The sequence below is a fragment of the Phyllostomus hastatus genome, unplaced genomic scaffold (assembly GCF_019186645.2).
Source record: "Phyllostomus hastatus isolate PE091 unplaced genomic scaffold, TTU_PhHast_1.1 phas_scaffold_317, whole genome shotgun sequence".
NCBI lineage: Eukaryota > Metazoa > Chordata > Mammalia > Chiroptera > Phyllostomidae > Phyllostomus > Phyllostomus hastatus.
In genome coordinates this window covers 27,783,113-27,806,571 of record NW_025334023.1, presented here as the reverse complement: position 1 = coordinate 27,806,571, position 23,459 = coordinate 27,783,113, and the positions used below count along the sequence as shown (strand labels likewise).

Sequence of the window (23,459 nt, the reverse complement as noted above, 5' to 3'; positions counted from 1 at the left end):
GTTATGTCTGAATACTTTTAGAAGTTTCTTTTATGTCTTTGATGTTTTGTGGTTTCAATAAAATATGCCAAAAGGCAGATTTTTAAAAATTCTTTATGCCATGCCTTTTGTCTGTGGCTTTATGTCTTTCATAAGTTCTGAAAATGTTCTTTTTTTTCCCCTTCTGAATCTTATGCTAGATATATATGAGACCTTGTCTCCCTATTCTAATTGCTCTTTCATACTGTTCATGCCATTATCTCTTTTGTACTGCATTTTGCTAAATAATTTTATTTCTAACTTTTAAATTCCTTTAATATCTTAACAAAAAGATTCCCTAACACTTAAAAACCTTTTAAAAGTGTATAATGTAAAATTATTTATTTATCACTTGAGTATAAGTTCCAATATAATATAAACACTATTAGTAAGAAATATAGTGTGTTGGCATGATGTAAATCACTGCCCCTTAAATAGCAAAAAGTAATGGACATGTTCTCATCTTCTACCTGTGACACCTGTTATTCTGATACCTTAGACACCTAAGAGATGAAAGACTTTACTGAACATAAACTTCAACAACACCTCCTATTTTATGTTTGATCTTATTTATTATTTTAAAATGTTTTACTCTTTTTACAACTTAACTTTGTCCATAAATAAACTACCTTTATTTTGTTATTATTCTAAGCAATCAAATATTAACTACATGAATGACAATGTCTAAAAATCTAAAAATTGAACATAAAATTGTTCAGCTAAGCTGTGTAAGATATATATTTAAAACACAAAATTCTCTAGTGCTTTGTGAGTAACCTAAATTCTATTTAAACAATTTAAATAGAATTGTTTAAAACCTGTTTAGAAGGAATCTTGAAGTAAACAAATCTATGTAAATCTATGAATACTGTTAAAAGCAGTCATGGGACAGCTTGAATGTCAGTGTGACCATGTTGCCCAGCTCCAGAGGTCTGAAGCTCTTGTACCATTCATGTACAAGAGTCTGTGGTAGCATAAAATGCTGTAAAATAATTATAAAAATGAATAGTTTGGGAAAATTTTACATCTGAAGAAGTATAAAGACAGTAGAAATATATAATGCTGCTATTTGAATTCCCCCTTGAGTGTATTAAAAAATGAATAGTTGTTTTGTTGCTAATGAAAAATACAGTATCTTATGTGATAAAATGTCTATTATTGTTAGTAATTAAAAACAGGCAAATAAGAACAACTTGGAGGTACTATTATATTCCCATTAAAGTAATAAAAACAGTGATAAAATCCAATGATGACAAGTCTGGGGGAGAAATAGGTTTATGAGAAATTGTATAGTAGCCTGTTCTCTTTGGAGATCAGTGTAGTGATCTCTTTCAAGGGCTGTAAAAAAGCTTACAAGTTTTGACCATACAATTCCTTGCTGCCACGAGGAAACATTTCTTTTTTAATGCCAAAGATATCTATAGCAAAATCAATTATAAAAATATAAAGGGAAATGAATAAACATGTATATAGCTATTAAAATGGCATAAGTATAAATGATATGAAGGAAACATCAGAATGTGGAATATTGTTCTGTGGTATTACAATGTAAAGCTATGTATGTACAAGGTCTTCCCAGAAGGTATGCAGCCATACAATATGGAAAATAGAGACATTTACTGAATAAGATACAAGATACAAGAAACACTGTACATAGGATAATGGTGCCTCAGTCCCCTTCAAAGTAGGCAACTTGGGACCTCACACAGTTCTCCCAATCGCCATCAGCGGCTCCATCATATTTTCCTGAATTTCATCGGTGGTCTGAAATCTTTTCCTATTCAAAGGTGATTTTTGTTTTGAGAAAGACCAGAAGTTGCAGGGCACCAAACATGGGCTGTAGGGGGATGCTGAATCACCTGAATGATTTGATGTTTTGCCAAAAAACTCTAGAGACATGATGCATGAGCTGGCACTTTGTCATGATGAAGCTGCCAATCAGTAGTTGCCCATAGCTGTCAGCCTTCTGAATTATCTCAATACTTTCCATGGAGCAATATTCAAGCTTAATGGAAAATTTGATGCAGATGTTGCTCTACCCACTCAGTCATTTTTAATGTGACAGCCACACAGTACACATGCTAAGTGGGGGTGTCTACTGCCTCCACTGACTATAGTGAAGTTGTCATTGTTCTTTCATGTGCATTCCAGTCCACTCTCCTTGGCAGCCAGGTTACATCAATGTCACGTAAACTATTTTAACCATATTAACAAGGGTTGGACTTTTTCCAGACAGACCTCATACATTAGTAGATAATAGAATTTTGAGTTATCTCAATAATTAGTTCAATTTATAGAACTGTGTTAGCAACCAGGAGTTCTGCTAAGTTCTTGGAGACAGAGAAAAAAGACAAAGTCATTGATACCCAGATAAGTGCACAGATATTTTCAATGTTGTAAGTATTATCAAAACTAATATAGTAGGTAGCATGTAGAGGATGACTCATATGTTCAAAGCACTATTCTAAGCACTAGATAAATCTCAAGTAATTATCCTGATAACCCTGTAAGGTTGAAGCTATAATTATATTTTCACATATTAGGAAACTGAGAGAAGAAAGATCAGGTCCTTGCTCAAGGTCATATGGCTCTGATAGAAGTCAACCTGAGGTTCTATAGGACCTTTAAGGTAGAGCAGCTAACTGAATCTGGGATGGACCAGAAGTGTTGCCAAAGAAGGTGATAATTGCTCTGAACCAATCAGGACAGAAGGAGCTAGGATGGCACCAAGACATTCCCAGAAGAGGAATGGAATGAGTAAAGCAGAGATGAGAGGCAGCATGGCATGGTGTACCAAGGGAGCACTGGCAGGGTATGCTGCTGGAACAGAGAGTTTCCTGGGAAAGTACCAGATTTCAGGTGTGGGCAAGGTTCACATCAGCAGGGCTTTATATGCTATGCTGAAAACTCTGGATTTAGTTTGAGCTTTGTTGAATTTGACTAATGGTAGAAGGGAAAAGAATTAGCATTTATTTTTCACTGCCACGTGACAAACCCTCTTTTAGGTGCTTGACAGGGGTTATTTCAACATATTATCTTCTTTTATAAAGTTTCCTCTATTAATAAGGAATAGAGATCACAAGGTATTTTAATCAGGCAAAAGTCTCCATAACTGCCAACCCCATTTTATGTTGACACTGTGAGAAAGAAAGATGCTACCATAATTAATATTATTAAAAAGTAATGTTTTTAACGAGAAAGTGATAGCTAAGAGAATAATACCCATGCTTTATTTACACTAGACACAGCTTTGTAAATTTATTATTAACCTTGAAGTGACAGAACCATTAACCAGAAACCAATTTATTAGAACCACATTATCTGGATCTCACCCTGTGATTCTATTTTGAGGAGAAATAAGAAAAAGTCAAGGTAACAGTTGGTATTTAAGATATATTGAGCCCAGCCAGGTAGCTCAGTTGGTTAAAGTGTCATCTGATATGCCAAGGTTGCAGGTTTGATCGCTAGTCAGGGCACATGCAAGAATCAACCATTAAATGCATAAACAAGTAGAACAAAAAAATCAGTCTCTCTCTCTCTCTCTCTCTCTCTCTCTCTCTCTCTCTCTCTCTCTCTCTATCTATCTAGTTTTGAGGTTCAGTGAATACTCATTCCAGCCCACTGTCTGTACCCTACAGAGTGTACGATGAATTATCAATTCTGTTCATTATGCTATCCTTGATAAATCAGGAGAATTTAACAGACACCATAAAATGATTTTTTTCAAACCAAAAATATTTCATTCATTTATTTCAACAAACACATTGTGCTTAACTCTGTACCTTTCCTTTCCAGGAGCTGGGTTTCCTCCAGCAGAAGAGAGTTCTTGAGCAAACACTTGAGGTTTGGAGTTTGTCAGGGAGAAAAGCAGAAAGGAAAGATATTCCAGGGAGGGGAATTCCAAACCCTGACATGAAAGGCCCTGGGGCCCCACTGGGCATGGTGGGTTTGGAGACATAAAGAAATTTCCACAGAGGATAAAGTTCATAAGCAGTGTGGGAGGCAGGAGGATGGTCAGGGGCTAATTACTAAGGGCCTTTTATGTCTCAAAGAAGGTTGAGGAAGGTAGCTTATAATCAGATTCATGTGGGACAGAGTAGAGCTACCATGCTGAGGACAAGAGGGGTCCTGAGAGCAGTGAAGACATGAGGGCCAGCTCCAAGCACAAGGTAATGACTGTCTCAACTATGGTGTATGCAGTGAAGAAGTCCCTGGTGATGATGTGACCCATCACTGTGATGGAAGTCAGAGGGACAAGTTTGGGGGTTGAGATGTTAATCCAGGTGCTATCAGCCCTAATATCATACTTGGATAACCACAAGGCAAGGGTTACTCCTCCTAGTCTTGGATGGTGGAATAGCTGGAGTCAGATTGAGCCTTGGCATACTTGAGTCACAGGGCCTGACACATTGCAGGGTCCTCCTTCCATTTTTAAGAAACAAAAATATATGCCCATTCATGTTTTTCCTTGCTTAAAAAATTGTACAACTTATGTATGACAATATGCTTATTGCAAAAATGTAAGTGGTTTAATTTACCATTTCTAGGTTTATAAAAATAGGTCAGAAGTTCTTAAACTTCTGAACTCAGGACCTCTTTATACTCATAAAAATTATTGCTGACCCTAAAAAGCTATACTTTGATTACTATTGATTATATCTACTGATATTTATCACATTAAAATTAAAAATGAGAAATGTAGAAACTATAAATTCATTTAAAAAGAATAAATGTTAACATAAAACCCATCACATGTTAATGTAATAACATTGTTTAAATAAACATATATTTAATAAGAACAGTGCAATAGTTATACAGTTATGCTAATGATTCAATGATAGTTTTAATATTCTCATGTCTGCTTCTGCCTTTAATCTGTTGCAATGTCATACATCATGTACCTTCAGAAAATTTCAATATACGTTAACAAAAGAATGAGTGATGAAAGCAAATAATAGTTTTGTATCACTAGGAAAATGGTTTTGACCTCACACATCACCTGAAAGTATCTTGGGGACCCAGAGGGCCATGGACTTTGAGAATCACTGAACTAGGCACACTGGGGAGCACTACAGTCATAGTATAATTGGATTTCAATGAGGTACTTGACAGTCTCAAGTGAGATAACTACATCTGGCCACCCAGCTTCTCACTAAGCGCAGCTGTGCCTCAGAGCAGCTTTGTGCTGGTACTCAAATCACACAGTTTCTGGGTCTCAGTTGGATCACCTGTGAAATAAAGTGGTAAGACTAGAATATCTCCAAGGACTCCTACCCCTCTAAAATTCCATGTGCTTATAAGCCTGCATGTAGTAGATGTTCAGTGAATATTTTTAATGAATATATGAACAAATGAATGAACAAAGAATGCATGATGTTGTTGAAGCGACTTTGGCATTGAGTGGAAAATTGGACTAGAATTCACTGGTCACAAATGTACATACCTTTGGACCACATCTTGAACAAATAAAATAGATTTGAGACAATGAAGAGCAGTGAGGTCTATGATAAAATGGAGGGCTCATATTCTACTTAAAGGAAATAAAATTGAGATTTTTGTATTAGACAGTATTTTAGACTAAAAACACAGGCAGGTGAGTTGGGGCTTCTGAACCAGGGTCTCTTGGGCTCTTTCTAACTTGTAGCAGAGCTTTACTGGACCTCTTCCTGGAAGACCTGGTACCCGTGTTCCCCTCCTCTTCCCCTCAACCTAAGCCTATTCATGGGAAAGGACCTAATAAACTCATTCATTGAAGACAACCTCAACTAGTGAGACAAATAATATGAGATATTTGCATTTTTATAAGGTTAGTTGTAAGCCCAAATCAGGAAGCTCTGAGTGTGGCATTCAGGCATCAGCAATCAGGCCAGAACAGGGAGCCTTGGCATGCTCCAGAATCCACACCACATGTGCCAACGTGCCCAAATCTGGGAGTTGAAGCGCTACCTATAAAGACCTTCTTTGCAGAATCACCAGGTGCTTTGATCGTCACAAGCATTTCTCCTGGGAATCTGTGTCCCAGGCTGGTCTCAGCTAAGGCAGGCCCCACCTGAAGCCAGGGCTCTTTTTCCTGAATTCATTTCCTACAGCCACACACACCCAGAAATTTGCTACAGTTAAGCAGAGATTTTGATGCCATACAGCAGGACTTCCTGAAGAGCTTCACTCCTTAGGTGGGATTTTTAATAAAAATCCCTGAGTAGCCTGGTACCTTCTCAGAGAAGAGGTTGGGGAGTAGGTAACCCCCTTCCAGAGTGCCCTGCCCTGCTCTTCTGCATTCCACAGGTCCAGGTCACTGGGGGTGTATTAATGGCTGCCAGTAAATGGCTCAGCCCTACTGAGCCATTACTGGAAGAACCACAGAAGGGTGGGAGGAGGGAGAGAGGCTCTTCCATCTCCCAAGAAGTGGGGTATCTAGAGTCTGGGCTGACTGTCAACCAATCAATCCTATACAACATCCTGATTTGCCAACTGACTTCACACAGACATCAGTCTGAAACCCTGTGGCCTCAGATGAGACAACTCCCTCTCAGTCTCTGGCCATGGTGATGGACGGTAATGGAGCTTTCTCCACCAGTAAAAAATCAATGCTATCACAGTCAAGATCATTACAAAACAAGTTTCAAGGCTCAGGGAGAACCCTGGGCTGTCTTGATCTGTGTGGAAGGAGGGAAAGATGGAGGAGTTTGAGGAGAAAGCAAAGGGTAGCCCATTTCCTATGCTCTTCTTTTTGCTGCAGTTGTGATTGGAAGGTGGGTGCTCTTGGGCCTTTGGCACCAGGGCTTGCCTCAGGCATGTAGGAATTGAGGTGTGATGAAGCTCTTCCCCAACAGAGGAACAAGTGCAGGCCTGAAAGTGGAAGTCCCCACTGGACAGGGATGGGGCCTGTTAACTTTCCTCACAGAACTCAACTAAAGTGTCTCTTCAGCTAACTTTGTTTTGCTTGTTTGTTTTTGCTTTGATGATGGCAGCAGGTGGGGCTTCTACAGATGGGACTTCACTATGTTCTGTTCCTCTCTATAAAATATGAGCATGCTTCAGTGCAAGCTGTGGGGCCACCTCCCCAAACTCCTCAGACACCTTCTGGTATCATCCTGACATTCTCCCCATTAGCATTGGATTTAACCTGAACTTCGCCAAACTCATCATGATATTTAATTAATATCATTAGTTAATATTTTAGAACTTGTTTATTGTTGACAATCTATTTTTCTCACTAGAATATAAACACTCCTAGGTCAGGGACCATGTGTTTCTATTTCTAGCTGACTGGAACAGTTAACAAGATAGATACTCGGCAAATATTTTCAAATGCTTGAATGAATGATTTCATCACTGGACTTTTGTTTGGTGAAGTGTTTGCCCATATGCATTCTACATTCTATTCCTTTTAAATACTTACATCATGTTTATGATCAAAGAAAATTATTGTATATTGCCAATGTTCCCTTCCTTGAAAGGGTCTCCTGACCTGGCCTTGGCATTCAATTTAATCCAGTTCCAGTAATATCTATTGAGTGTGGCAGTCTGGAGTGTAGGCTTCCAAATCAGACAGACCTGGGTTTGAATTCTGGCTCTGCTATTTTCTAGCTGTGTGTCCTTAGGCAAATTATTAACTTTGTTTCCTATCTACAAAACAAGGACAAACTTTGTTTCCTATCTACAAAACAAGGGCAAACATATTTACCTTATATAACATTATGGTTGCAATGAATAAGAGACAGTGTATGTAAAGCAGGTACTATACTGGCTGATGTATTGTAAATGCTATAGTTATTAGTATTGTTTTTTCCCCTCAGTGCCTGCTTCTAATTACTGGTCCTGTGCCAACCACTGAGGAGACAGAGATGAACAAAATGCTTTTTAAATTTCCCAGTCCAGACAAGAAGTGGCCCAAGCACCAGACCTGCATATGAGGGTGAGGCAGGACTGTCTTTCAGACCTCAGAGCTTGGTGCTGAGATAGGCATGAGAGAAGGAAGGGAAGGGAGAGGGGAGACCCGAACCCCATCCCAGCCAAGTCAATGGTCCAAAATGATTCATTCTGGTGAGAATTCTGGAAAAGTGAGAACCCAGAGACTAGCAGGAGTAGCAAGCAGAAGTGGAGCCGTCCCTGAGCTGCAGGCCATTTTAATAAAGCCCCAGGACCTAAGGTGAAGCAGGAGGGAGGTTTTGAGGGCTGGTCAGCTGGACACTGTTCTCAAGGACTTTAGAGTCTAGTACGGGAGGCCAACATGTAAGCAAACAATAATACAAAAGGAGGTAAACATGCATGCCAAGTCCAGAAGCAGCACAAGGGAGGAAAGGTGTGGTGGGTGTGGCAGGAACCAAGGAAGGCTTCAGAGAGGAAGAGCCTAGAAGGATTTGGGAGGATGAGAAGGAATTTAATGCAGGTGAGAGATGGAGTGGGTGGAGGGTTGAGATGTGAAATGGAGGAATGAGGCAGGATAATGGCCTGTTTGTGTTTTCAAGGTTCTGTAATGATTAGGGCTTTGCCTGGGCTCTCAGGGATGCGTGGGCTGGGCTGAAGGGGCATGCTGGGATGCCCTCCAATGGTCCCTAGTAATCTGCTTCTCTGGGGTATAAACAAGAGGTAATTGGTCCGAGACATTTCCAAATTCCAAGAACTCCTAAAACCCTACTTCTTTGGAGTCCATGCCCTGGAAATCCTTCCTCTACAGTGGCTGTTAAAGTGACAAACTCATGCAAAATGTCCCAACTCAGACTGAAGAGTAGTTTTGAGTTGAAGAGAAATGTGCTATGGAATTATTCTACAAGTGTCCTGACATAAAAATAAATCAATAAATCAATAAATCAAAGATGTTAAGAGCCTGGCTTTGAAACAGGATGCATGGCATGTATTTTATGAGCTAAGATGAGCATTAACTCTACTCTCATGCTACAACTTATCTACAGAGTATTCAGCCAGTCTTTGGATGGTGAACACTCAATGCAATATACAGACAATGTATTATAGAATTGTACTCTTGACACCTATATAATGTATTAACCAACAGAACCCCAATAAAGTAATTAAAGGGTTTTTTTTTTACAAACTCTCTTACTTGAGATTGGTGGAAGGCATGGTGGATGGGATTCTGGGGAAGAAAGCTGAAGAATGTTGATGGAAATGCAGGTCTGTCATCATATGGGCTGAAGCATAGTCTCTCCCAGAGGGTGAAAATGGGGAAGGACTTTAACATTTATTACATACCTACTATGTGCTGGGGGCTATGGTAGGCAGACAGACATCACCTTTTAAAATCTTTTTCTTCTTTCAAAATAGATTTTTATTATTTTATAGCAGTTTTGACTTGCCAGCAATGTTGAACAGCAAGTTTTCCCATGTATCTCTTGCCCCCACATATGTTTGGCCTCCCCATTACTAAAACCTCTGACCAGAGTGGTACAGTTGTTATATCTGATGAACCTACATTGATCCGGAATCGTTGTCACCCAGAGTCCATAGTTTGCATTAGGTTTCACTGTTGGTGTTGCACATTTTATGAGTTTGGACAAATGTATAATGACATGTACCTACCATTGTAGTACCATACTGAGTAGCTTCACTGCCTTAAAAGCCCTCTCTCAACCAATGATCTTTTCCCTATCTCCATGGTTTTATCTTTTTCATCATGTCATTTAGTTGGAATCATACAGTATGTAGATTTTCAGATTGGCTTCTTTTACTTGGTAATATGCATTTAAGGCTCCTTTTATGTGTCTTCATTGCTTGATAGCTCATTTCCTTTTAGTGCAAAATAATATCCCATTGTCTGATTGTACCACAGTTTATTTACTCATTAACCTACTGAAGGACGTCTTGGTTGCTTGCAAGTTTTGGTAATTATGAATAAAGCTGCTTGCTGTAAACATCTGGGTGCAGGATTTTATGTAAACATACGTTTTCAAGTTCTTTGGATAAATACCAAAGAGTGTGTGATTCATGTAGCATATGGTAAGAGCGTATTTAGTTTTTTAATTTAAGTTTTATTGACATATAACTAAAAATTAAATTGTAAAAATATCTCATGTGTGCTATATGTTTAGTTTTGTAAGAAACCACCCAACTCTCTTCCAATGTGGCTGTACCACTTTGCATTCCCACCATCAGTGAGAGTTCCTGTTGTTCCACATGCTCACCAACATTTAGTGTTGTCAAATTTTGACCATTCTAATAAGTGTGTAGTGGTATCACATTGTTGTTTTAATTGCATGTCCATGATAACTTATGATGTAGAGCATCTCTTCATATGTTTATTTTCATCTGTTTATCTTCTTTGATGAGGTGTGTATTGAGGTCTTTTGTTTATTTTTTTAAAATATTTTAATTAGTTTATTGTATTTTGCCATTACCATTTAGTCCCCTTATACTGCCTCCCCACTGCAATCACTACATTGTCTGAGTCCTTTCCCCTTTTTTCTCAATACCTCAACCCCTTAATCACCCCCCTTAGCTGTCATCCTGGTTTCTATCTATGAGTCTCTCTCTATTTTCCTTGTTAGTTCAGTTTGTTCATTAGATTCCACATATGAGTGAAAGTGTATAGTATTTTTATGTCTCTGACTGGCTTATTTCACTTAGCATAATGTTCTCTAGGTCCATCCATACTGTTGCAAAGGGTAAAATTTTCTTATTTTATACGGCCAACTAGAATTCCATTGTGTAAATGTCCCATAGTTATATCCACTCCTCTACTGATGGACACTTAGGCTGCTTCCATATCTTGATGATTGTAAATAACACTGCGATGAACATAGGTGTGCTTATGTTCTTTCTAATTAGTGTTTTGCATTCCTTTGGATTTATTCCCAGAAGTGAAGTATATATTCCCAGAAGTATATCCAATATATACATTGCTCCAATGTCATTCTTTAAATCTACTTAACAATCCTCCCATCTTTGTTTTACAGATCCAGGCTTAGAGAGGTCAAGTGATTTTTTTTTTCCTGCTACTAAGTCAGCAGGTGGTGGGGCTGAATTTCAAACACAGGTCTGTCAGGCCTTGAATCCCAGCCAAGACACTATCTCCATTCAACATCTATAGCCTCAAGAGCCAATCTGGTCCAGGACTCTCTCCAGGGTTGGATGAGGTCTCTTCAAATACTGAGATTCTAAGTCACAAAGTAGAGCACACAAAAGAATGAGCACTTCCTTCACCTTTTTGACCCAAAGACCTGCTACTGAATTTTGTCTTCATGCGCCTGAAGTATCATTTTCACACATCCTCAGAAAGGCAACTCACTGTTGGGGGTGATAACCTCTAGACTTTTGGCTGAAGCGGGTGATTAAACTCCTAGTTCTTGCTGGTAGGATTTGAATTTGATGCAATGGTTCATAAGTAAATGAAAAATTAGTGAAGTTTTACAATGTTGTTATGAACTTTATGTGAGAGTTGATTGTTTCACATATCCTTATAAAACAAGTTGGAGATGGCGGAGGATGATTACATCATGCACCCTGTGCTACCCACAGAGATGAAGCCTTCTTTAATGCTTGAGATACTTCCTGATGCCCCCCTCAGGACAGCCCAATGTTAAGATTTTATTTTGTTCCTATAATAGGTGTAGAGGAAAAAACGAGGAAGAAGGCGGGGAAACTTATTAGCCCAACTAGTTGTACTACCATTCCTGGTAATGATGAGTGATTAATGTCAGAGAAGAGCACCAAAACTTACAGAAAAAGGCCTATTTGGCTTAAGTACTAAATAAATAAGCCAGTTCCACATTTCTTGGATGGCTGGCAAAGGTTTTATCACCAATAGCAACTCCCCCATCCAGCTTGCTCTGCTTATACGAGTTGTCAGATTCTGTCCCAACCCCAAGCTACCTAAGGAGGAGGAGCTGGGCTGTGTCCACTGCTCACTTATAACTAACTCCAAGTGAGGGGGAGGGACAGGCAGGGTTGCCTCCTGTACAAGCTGCTTGCCTGACTTATATCCACAAATGCCTTGGAAGCAGCAGGCTGACTGCATCCTTCTCATCACATTCCTGGGTGTGTCTGGGCTGGCTGGTGCAGTTACCAGAACATACCACATTGGGATTGTGGAAGAATACTGGGACTATGTACCCCAAGGGAAGAACATTATTACTGGGAAAAGTTTCACAGAAGACAAGTGAGTGAACATGGGGTCCCCATAGATTCCCAGGTTTGGCTTCCTTTTCACTAGACATGGGGGAGATTATATTATTTGGGTGGTTATAATGGGGGCAAGTTGATCTAAATCAACAGGGTGAGAGGTTGTACTTGCTTGGAAAACCCTAACCTGGGTGAGTGTGTAGTTTGGAAGAGATATTCTTAACTCCACCTATTTGTTGGGCCTTCTATTCACAGCCTTTTGTGGGAAAAGCCATGAACACAACCAAGTGTTTGAATAATGTCTCATTCTATAAATGGACAATTTTTGCTAGACCCTACTAGTAACTTCAAGGGGGTTCTAGATTCAGTTTATTTTTTAAAAGAATGGCAATCCTTGGAATGAAAATTTGAAAATTTTAAAGAATTCTTCACTGTTAAAACAGAGTGTTTTCTTAGTTTTTATTTTTGGAATGAAATATCATCATTGGAAATATTAGTATGTTATAGGCAGTTACATCTTCTTTTTGCTTTGCAATGTTTTAAAAAAAGACAATTACAATAGGTTCAGCCACTGTTTTAAGAACTTCCTTGAGTTTACTACAAATAGCTTTTTTTACTGGTGAGAGCCTTATTTCAGCCCCAACTCATTCAATCTGAGAGCAATATCCTATCCCCAGAGCCCATGGCATAGCTGGGTGATATGGTTATAGAATGTTCTATATCCCTGTTTTTTTCTTTTTCCAGCAAATAGCCCTTGCTTCCCATTCCCCTTGAAGAGTCCAGTGTCTTATATCTCCTATTTGTTCCCTGGAGCTCCCACTGAAGTCACCCCCCTGGCTCCAATAGTTCTCATGAATATGCTCAACTTTGTGCTTCTTAGACCATCTTTTGAGATGTTCTGGTAACCACTGTTGGATATTCAGATGCTTGCTTTGCTCCTAATAGATAAAGTTCATTGAGTTCAACATCCAAGTTCCATTTTTCTAAAGATGAGGTTAGTTGATAAGATTCAGGACAGCACAGGGTCTGCCAACAAAGGTGGCAGAGTCAGGTCTCCCTGCCCTGGGGAAAGACCAAAGATCCAGTTGGCTTGGACACACAACTTCCAGGTTATGCCACAAAGGTGATATAGTCATAGTTTGTTTTCTGTTTTTTTTTTTTAATTAAAGAAGGATGATGCTTGTTCCAGCCCAGCTGCGAAAGAAAAGGACTTCTCCTTAAGTTTTTACCAGGAAATTTCATGTCCACAGGCTATTTCCAAAGAAAGTTCTTGACTTCTTTGAATCCCTCATGTGCTGACAATTGGTGGTCTTTGCTGTGAAAAATGGATATGATATTGAAATGCTACTCTAACTGCTAGTGTCCTCCCCTAGAAATAGAGCCCTCCCATTCTCAAAAATAATCAATAGAAAATAGTCGTGGTGAGCAGCTGTTGCATGCCAGACTATTCAAGACATGTGTATTGCATGTAATATGTTCCTTAAGCTCAAGTGATATTGGACTACTTTTCTACATACTTGAGTAAAAAATGAATTCTATCTTTTTCCTAAAATATCCATGTCAGTATTCTTTATTTTATATTCTTACACAGGAATTCCATTAGAGATTTTTAATTCATTGTTGCTTGTACATGTTATTATTCCCATTTTACAAGCCAGGAACTGAGGTTCCACTAAATATTTGCCATATATCCATGAAACTTGTTTCTTGGCAAAGGTGATCCTTTCCTGCTGAATTAAACTCAGCTTTGAGAAAACCAGAGGTTCCAGTAATAAGAAGTTTCTAGAAAGATCCAATCTTACCAAAGGCAGATTTAGTCCACTTACCAGTCTTCTCAGAGAGACATTGAAAATGATCACTGGTGTTAGCTACCAAACTGGTTACCTATCCATTTAGAAACCCACAATATTCAGTACTTGAAAAACTCAAATACTAGAATATTATTTCTGCAAAGCTGAGTGTAGGTAGAAGTTGTGGGCTCACTTTTCAGCTGTAAGACAGTGTTTTGAAGTAAGTACCAAAAAATGTATGAAAATAGTTATGGTAAAAAAGAAAAAGAAAAAAAAAACACGGCTAAAACAGAATTTGATATCAGATTAGAGTGAGTGGCTTAACAAGTGTTGTGGCTCTTTGCAAGAGGGCCCCTGCCTTTTAGGGAAAGCTAGCATATTAAACATCAGACATGGATGCCAAAGTCCCCACATGTTCCCTTCTGGTGTGTAAAGGGACGGTATTAATGCAGGGTGACTCCTGACTCTTGAAAGGGGAACCTGGGTGGGTGTGCAATGTATTTTGGTTTGTATCTTGTATCAACAATTATTTCAGGAAGTGTTGCTGGTGTGGCCAGTAGCCCAGAGCAAGTCCCTAAGAAGGTACAGTTGTGGTTGTCTGCCAATCCTTGTTTGAAGACCACAGGACACGTGTCTCAGGTGCTACCATCCAGAGGTATCACAGTTATCACATTGTGGGACATGTATGGAGTTCAGTATAAGTGCTCTACAAGGTGCCATTTTCCTAGGACCAAGGACCTTGGATTTTGTGACCATGCTTGTCACTCAGCCTCCCGTAGAATGAGTAGGTAGCATTTCTGAGGACAGTCTGCTATTTCGGATGTTCAGAATCATACCAATGCCTGATATTTAGAGGTCCAAGAAAACCAGGTTCCCAGTATGCCACAACAAGCAGAAAGAGGAATCAGGAGACCTGACTTCTAGTCCTTGCTCGGACCTCAACTTGCCGTGTAACCTTGAGCATGTTACATAGTCTCTCCGAACATCATTTTCTTTAATTTGTATAACAAGGGAGTTGAAATATAATCCCTAAAGCCACTTGGCAAAAATTAGGGGAATAGAAAGGTGAGTGTCACTTTCAGTGATGTAAAAAGACTTGCAAACGAAATTAGGCAGCAATAAGAGCCTAATAACTCCTAATTCACAAGGATGATAATGGAAATGAGTTGAAATCATTTTACTGAGACACTACAGCAGTCAGTTGGTGCTATTTAACTTTCTAATTTGGTACCTTTGCCTGATCATAGGGTTCAAAAATATAATTGAGATTATATGCCTGATAGTTTCTAGGAAGTATAAGATATAGGAGTTATATTCCATTTAGAAATATTTTTCCCGATGAATATATTCCCCCTCCTTTCCTGCTGTGCTTAATGGGGACACATAGCTGCTTTGATTTGCCTGGGGATGGTGTCAGCATTTGATCCATTCATGCCAGTCCTGCTAGAGCTCATAAAGCACTTAATGAAGGTGTGGTTGTGCTTCTGTGGTAAGGCCTGGTCTTTATGGAACCAGAGTGGTATCACCTTGTTTAAAGCCACAATTCTCGCCAAAGCCCTCATTAGGCAACCAACACGTGCAGGCTTTTTCTTTCCAGTGAAACACAGAGGTTTTTGTGGGCACTAACTCACAAGCAAAACCACACTTGGACATGAGTGCAGCTGACAACTACTCAAACCCCAAGTCTGTAGGGTCAGATAAGGGACCTGACCCAACCACCTCACTATGCCAGCCCAGCTGATGGCAAAGGGTTTTGAGCACCCCCTGGGAGTAGGCTTTAGGATGGCTGTGAAGGAGAGACCCATATGTCTATCTGAAAGAGCCAACTGAAGGGAAGCAGGTGTGAAAAGAGAGAGACTTTTGTAAGCTTTGTAAAGGGAAAGATTTCATCTTATTAGAGCTCAGTCTTAGACAGATAGTGACTTTCAAATCTCAACTTTTATCTTATCAGCAGAAAAAAATCACGTGTTAGGCCTGATATCATGTGAATCACCTGGGGTTGCTGTTATTCCCTGTATCATTTAGTGATTGCTTTTGGATGTCAGTAGCACAAGAATAGATCACTTAAACAAATTAGGGTTTTGTAAGCTCTTTTAAAAGAAATCCAGATGTTAGCAATCCAAGGCTGGTAGGACAGCGGGTATGACAGGACTTCAGGGGCCTTAAAAATTTTGGATTCACCGTTCTTAGCATGTGATTTCACTCCTCTCAGAAGTTCATGGCCATAGGATGTCTGTTGGAAATCCAGCCCTCATGTGTATGTTCCAGGAGGGAAGAAGGAAGAGAAAAGGTAGAAGGAGCACAGTTCCTGCTGCATCAGCCCTTTAAAGGGCTCTCATGGAAACTCACGCAACCAATCCTATTTATATCTCATTGGATACTCCAAGCTACAAAAGGGACTTGAAAATATAGTTTTCAGTTATGTGCTTTTTGGCCTGTATAACAGCAGGATTTAATTCTCTTACTAAGAAAGAAGAGGGGCATGAATGTTGCAAAGCAGCCTGCAGCCCCTGCCACCTTCCCCTACCTCAGTTCTCTCTGTTTCCCATCCTTCAAGAACACCCTCTTGGTCCCCCTCACCTCCAGACAGTGGGGCCCCAAGGCCTGGTTAGTGAGGTTCTAGAAAACACACAGACAGCATTGATTGCTAGCGGTTATTGAGTCCTCACTATGTTCCAGTCAGCTTAAAAGCTTTCCATGCCATGTGGAGGAATGAGATATCATCTACCCCAGTCAGGGGAATCAGGAGACCCAGAGTGGGTTTTCTCAGCCAGGTGTAGCCCAGCAGTAGTCTAGCAGATGCCAAGGAAGCCTGGCTTGCTGGTGGACATGGGGCTCTGGCATCAATGGACAAGTTTAGAACTTTTGTTCCTCTTACTAAGCAAGTAATTGAATCTCCCTTTGACTCAATTTTCTCACCAGTAAAGTAGGAATAATGATAGTCTGTCTTTGCTTGGTGGTGGGGGGCAGGGGTGGGTGGGTGTGTATGAGTTTCCTGTGACCAAATTATCACTGGGTGGCTTAAAACAATAGAATGTATTCTTTCCCAGTTCTAGAGGCCAGAAGTCTGAAGGGAAGGTGTCAGTGGGGCCACACGCCCTCTAGAGGCTCTGAGGGAGGATCCATTCATTGCCTATTCCAGCTTCTAGCAACTGCTGGCAATCCCTGGCTTGAGGACCGGGGCAACTCCCCAATCTCTGCCTCTGTTTTTGTATTACCTTCTCTTCTATGTGTGTCTAATCCCTGTTAAAAGAATACTTTTGGTGGCATTTAGGACCTATCCAGATAATCCAGGATTATCTCATCTCAAAATCCATAACATAATAGCATCTACAAAGGCCCTTTTTCCAAATGAGGGATGTGGATTTGTCTTTGGAAGTCAGTATCAGCCCATCAGATAAGTATCAAAGGTGATGCCTGGCCCTGGGTAGCACATGAGAAATGTCAGTCATTGTGGTATCTCTCCTACCTCAGGGTTTCTCAGAGAGCAAGAGCTCTGTGGGAAACACTCTTCAAATGATCACATTTACCTCTTATCTAATTAGAGCTTTGCCAGAAATAATCATTACTCCCATGACTCCCATTGATTTAGCACCCACTATCCAGACACTGTGCTCCACATCTTGTCTCATTTACACCCCGTGATGGCTGTCATGGTCACCAGCCGACAGCCAAGGAAACTGCGGTTCAGGGAAGCTAAGACACTTCCCCAAGATCTCACAACATCAAGTGGGGCAGTTGGGATTCAAGCTCATTGTCTTTTCCCTTTACTGTGTGAATTTGCTTTTAATATCCCTTATGTGTGTTCTGAGGAGCTCTGTGGAAATGAAGTGGGAGAAGGAAGAACTTGAGACTTAGGTCATGCCAGGGAACCAGGGTGAGAAAACGTGAATAGAAGAACATCACTTGGATGGGACAGCTTTGAAATAATAATCTAATTAGGGAGGGTGTGGGTGCACCTGAGTTGCAAGGTATAATTACCATCTCCACCCTTCTCTTTGCCGAGTGCTCACTTGTCTCAATCTGGTCCTATTTTCTCCTCTGTGAAAAATGTCCCTTCTCAAGCTCAGACAACAGTTGCTTGCCTGTATTGTGACTATAATGATCTCACGGGTTTGTCCTGACCGTACCTCTGCTGATGTTACTTTGAAGCTCATTCTCACCCTGTTCTCCCCCAACACACATATACACGCACACTCATTCAGCTGTATATGATATACTTGCCCCTTAATATAGAAAACTGAATATTGCTGTTTATTCTTCAATGCATATGTTTTGTCCTCCCAACCAGATAGTAAGTCTTTTGAGAGCAGGACTGAGATTCACACATCTTGGTCGCAGGTTTTACTTTTTTATTTTTTATTTTTGGGCCCAGGTTTTAGATTAATTTCTCATATACAGCAGAGGTTCGACAACTGCTCAATAGTTGAAAGGATAAGGTGGGGGAGGGGAGGAATTCCACTACAAGATCCGGGTTGTTGAGAGCAAAGGATATGTCAAGGTGCATGCCCCCTGTGAGCTAAGAAATCCTTGGAATCTAACCTGGAGTCCACCTCTGCACTGGTTAGATGATCCCCAAGGGTAGGTTCATTCCCACAATGGTTCATCTCACCTGATTTTGGACGGTGTCTCTTTTCACAGTACTGCCTCTAGCCTTGACGATGTGAACACGTTTTGTCCTTAAAGCAGTTGCTAATGTGAAACTTCCTGCTCAACCTTCATAGCAAGGAAGAGGTACCCACTCAGTTTGAGTCAAAATGTTAGAATGTGTGATGGGGATGAGCCTGAGAGGTAGTGATTGCTCAGTCCTTCACAGTGGGGACTTCCTGTGGCTGCAACACAAACAGTATACAACCCACCAGCACAAGCGTTCTAATGCATGCGCTCTAGCTACACCTCGGGCTGTTTCCTGTGAATGGCTTCCTGGAAGTCACCCCTTGCTTTGTTTGGGGGCAAGATTTGCATCTTTTAGAACTCATAGGAGCTGGAGTTTCTGTTCTACTCTTACAAATGCATCAGGTTTTCTTAGTGGTGGTTGGCTGCATAGACAACAAAAAGACTGCTTTCTGTTTCTACTTCCATTTCTTCCCTGCCTTTTCTACTTTCAGTAGTTCCTGTGGTTTCAAATAGTTAATATGATTTCAGATAGTTCTTATGGTTTTTGTGCTCAGTGCGATAGAAATGTGATTTGCAAACTTGCATCCACATCAGCACTGTATTAGGGAGAATAAGTCAGGTTGTGCTACAATTACAAATAACCCCCAAACCTCACAGACTTCACACCACACAGATGCGTTTCTCACTCATTGGGTTTCCTTCAGGGCCATATAACTGCAGGACACCTGAGCATACTAGCAAGACAGGCTGCTGAGATCTTAAGGATTCACTGTCTTCACTGGAGGCTCCCCCTGCAGTGGAGGAAGTCAGGGGGCCCTGCAATTAAATGTACTAGCTCAGAAGTGGCACATGTCATTTGCACTCATGGGCCATTTGCCAAAATCTCATGGCCCCGCCTAACTGCAAAAGTTCTTTGCCTTCCCCTTCTGCTGTGAGGAAAGACGAATATGAATGGGCAAGCACTGGAAAGCTCTGCAGAAAGAATTATTTAGTGATAGGAAACATGTAGAGGCCACAGTCCCGATAACAGAAAGTCAGATTCCGAAAGCCCTGAAATGGGGCCTGGGGACCTAAATCTGGGGCAAATGTTCCAGATAATTCTAATAGAATTAGTATATATGTGGACATTTGGTAAAAAGCAAAAGATGTGTATGATCTGAAGAGAAACCAGAGTATACATATGCGGACATTTCAGAGCCACTGCCTGAGTAAACTTCACCCCTTCTTGAGGTGACTACTGGCTGTTTAGGTGCTAGGAGTGATACACATGCAAAATAATTCAATCTATACTCAGTGTTAAGACACACAACATATGCAATAAGAGCTGTAAGATATCAGCAAACAGTTTCCCTTCCTCCTCTGCTTGCCTCTTGTTTGAGAGGCTCTGCCAGACAATTTATGATAAAGAACTTTCGCTCAGCGTGCATTTGCCTGTGTGTTTACTTTGTGTGTGTGTGTGTGTGTGTGTGTGTGTGTGTGTGTGTGTGTTTGTTGGAAGACTAGAGTTCAGAAGTGAGAGGCTCAGATGTTCAACAGTACTTTCAATCTGCAATTGGGAATATGTGGTTGGGAATGCAAAAATACTGTTTTGTATCCATGGTTGGTTGAATCTGTACATGTGAAACCCAAGAATACAAAGGACCAGCTTTATTTATTGAAAACAGTCTGCATGTAAGTGGATCCACACAGTTCAAACGTGTGTTGTTCAAGGGTCAGTTGCATTATCTGATGATGCCTGGGTCCAGGTTAGAGTTTGTGGCTACAAGAAAATATCCAATGAACATTGTTCCAGAAATTCATCCAGGATCTTTATCAGCTTTGGTTTGCTGGGCTTGCCTTCCAAAGACTGTTTTTTTTCTCCCAGGGACCTGCTGTCAAGTAGGGTATACAGCTGTCTTGCCTTTTTATAATTTATAAACTAAAGCTTACAGCACAAAAAAAATTAAAAAGAAAATTTAAATGGAACATAGCATGGTTTTAAAGTTTAAAAGTGATTCCTTCACAATGTTTCACAATTCCTTCACTTCTTGCTCTAATCAGCTGAGGCATCCAGCCTGCCCCAGACCACCTAATACAATCATAGGACATGGTCAGACTTGTCAGCAACAAAGCCCCTCTTGATGAGCACAGCCTTGGTATCAGAGGCGGGAGAGCTTCCAGGAGTCCTCAGCTCAGCCAGATTAGGACATGGGCAGCTGGGTCTCAGGTCTAAAGGGTACTAGAACATCACAGGATGCTGGAGGTATTGCTGGGGGGTCAAAATTCACTGGAAATGACATTGAAGGAGGAGAAAACGACAACTTCCAGGACTTCACTAAGGTGAGTATTATATGTGGTTGGAAAGAATCACCTACTTGAGATGGGGTTTGGGAGGTGGAAGGAGGAGACCCCAGATATGTGTTCAAGTATTAACAGGTGGTCACGAAAATCCCTTCCAAGAAGGATTGGTCCTGTGAACTGTAGGATGGGATCCCTCTTGTGACCAAGGGAAGGTGAGGACCGCCACCACCAGGCTACTTTCTCCTCATCACAGCACTCAGTCTTTCCTCCAAATTAGAGCTGAACAAGTTTTTGGGTTTTTGTTTTTGTTTTTTTTGACAAATATCAGTTGGGGGCACGTATTAATTACCTGCCCAGAGCACCAGATCACCAGTCTGCCCAGGCACCCACACATGTCAGGCCTGCCCCATTCCATCAGTTGGCCAGGCCTGGATCACGAGGCCTCCCTCCACAATATCTGAGGGGACCTGATGTCTCATGGTTAGGCTGAGTCACTTGCTCATCACTGGAACTGTGGGTGGAGCTCCCTCCGAAGCACTTAGCATGAGAATGGGGAAGGTGTGCTCTCAGATCAAAGAAGAGCGTGGGCACTGACTTGGCAAAACGCCAAAGTGTCTACTGTATCAACCCTTTCCCTGTCACTGCTTGGGTAACTCCTCTTTGCTCTTTGAGACCATATTTAGGCACTACTTCCTCTGGGAAACCTCCCCTGATCTGTCCTCCACCTCAGATTAGGTGCCGCACAACATAATCTGTGTTCTCATGACTCACTCTTCTAGAAAGAGAGCTCCTTCAAGGCTTTGCCTTTTCTCTCTGTATCCCAGGACTGAGTACAAGTCTTGACATAAAGTTTGCGGAGTGACCAACAGGGAACGCATGCATGAGTATGTGCAGGAGTGCGTATGAGAGCAGGACTTGCCTCTCACCCAAAGGGGGACACAGCTACATTAGGGTGGCTGCTGCACCCAGGAGTCATGGAGCTTTTATTCAAGCAGGGTCCAGTACTTCCAGGGTTGGAGCCCTGTGGCTAAGCACACAGACTGAGAGTGGGGAAGGGAGTTCCACTTTGCCAGGAGAAGATTGTGTGGCCCCCTCACCCTGACATCTCTGAAGTGATGTCACCAGTGCTTCTACCATCTCAAGCACACAGGCCCCGGACTGAGTGTCCCCTTCACCCTGGGGTCCCAGGAGGGCATCCAGTGACATCAAATCTTAGAATACTGTTTTTTCCCATCTGCCCCTTTTTTCTATTGCAAAACTACACCCACCCCCATCTCCGCTGCTCTCCTGACAGCCTCCTGGTCCCTCACCTTTGCTCTCCCCTTCGCCTGACTCCTCTAAAACTTGCACACCACTGTCATGAGGATGGTCCTTAAATACTGATTATCTTGTCACCACTTTGTGAAAAACTTCCATGAGTCCATAATAAATCCTCAATTCTTCAACCTGGAATGGAAGCTCATGGTCAGTCTTTTTCCCAGGTGTTACGTGTATCCATACTTCTCACAGCTCCCCTTCCAGACCCAGTTCCAGCTCGTAACCTGCCCCTCATACAGTATGTGTACTGTTTCTCTCTCATTGCTTGTGCTCTGTACCTGTTTCGTGTCCTCATTCTTCCACTTTTTATCTAACTCTACTTCTCCTTAATTCCTGCATTTCTCACGAGGTGTTTTCTGACCTCTTCAACCCACAACAATCTTTTCCTTCTCTGAACGAATATATTCCTAGAAAATGTGAGCCTATATCTGTTGCATCAACCACTCAATTGGTACTTAATTAAATACTGCTCTCTGCAGTTCCTTAATGTTTCCATTATTAGATCAAGAACTCTTTTGTATCCCTCCACGGCACCTAGCAAAGTGCTGGGAATTCAGTAAGTGCATATTAAGTGTTGGTCAAACAGAAAAAGCAAAGGAGAGGTGTTGAATGAAAGACAACAAGGGGACAGCATGACTTTAGTCTTTGGTTCTATTTTAATTTGGTTGTGAATACTATTTTTGCCTTTTGGCTTGTCACTTAACTCTTTCTCTTAGCCTCAGTTTCCTCATCAGTAAATTGAAGATAATCTTACCATCTCTACAGTGGTCACAGGGTTATGGTGAACACCAAATAAGAAATCGTATGTGCATGTACTGTATGACCTGTTAGGGTATGTCATTAAGATTTTTCTTTTAATTTTAATTTTAAAATAATTTTCTTCTTACTTTTAGACTTGCAACTTTATTTCTCGAGAGAGGGCCAAACAGGATAGGTGGTCTTTACAAAAAGGCTGTTTACAGACACTACACAGATGAGACCTATGCCACAGAGATCCCCAAACCGCCCTGGCTTGGATTCCTGGGCCCCATCTTGAGGGCTGAAGTGGGCGATGTGATTGTCATCCATTTAAAGAACTCTGCTTCCCGACCTTATTCTTTGCATCCACACGGTGTTTTCTACAACAAAGATTCAGAAGGTAAATATCTATCCTGTGTTATTGGTGGCCTATCTCTATTTCATAAGTAAGGCAACTGCCAGTTACAGTGAAAGGGATTCTAAGAACACAATGATTACCTGCTTTCATTCAGCTTCTCCCAGTCTCCTTCTCTCCCCATCTCCAACTGTTCCTCCTTCTCTTTCTCTTCTTCCTTTCCTGTCCCTTATTTCCACCCTCCCTTCTTTCTCTCTCCTGCTGAT

General features: G+C 41.0%; 1 protein-coding gene across 1 annotated transcript in view; it reads left to right on the top strand.

Annotated features, from left to right (window-relative positions):
• Positions 1–11,963: 11,963 nt before the first annotated feature.
• HEPHL1 (hephaestin like 1) overlaps positions 11,964–23,459 on the top strand; it is a 65,583-nt gene continuing 54,087 nt past the window's right edge. The window contains exons 1-2 of the mRNA XM_045818040.1: positions 11,964–12,133; positions 22,994–23,238. Of these exons, the coding sequence (XP_045673996.1) occupies positions 11,964–12,133; positions 22,994–23,238 (415 nt within the window). The remainder of the gene's footprint in view (positions 12,134–22,993; positions 23,239–23,459) is intronic.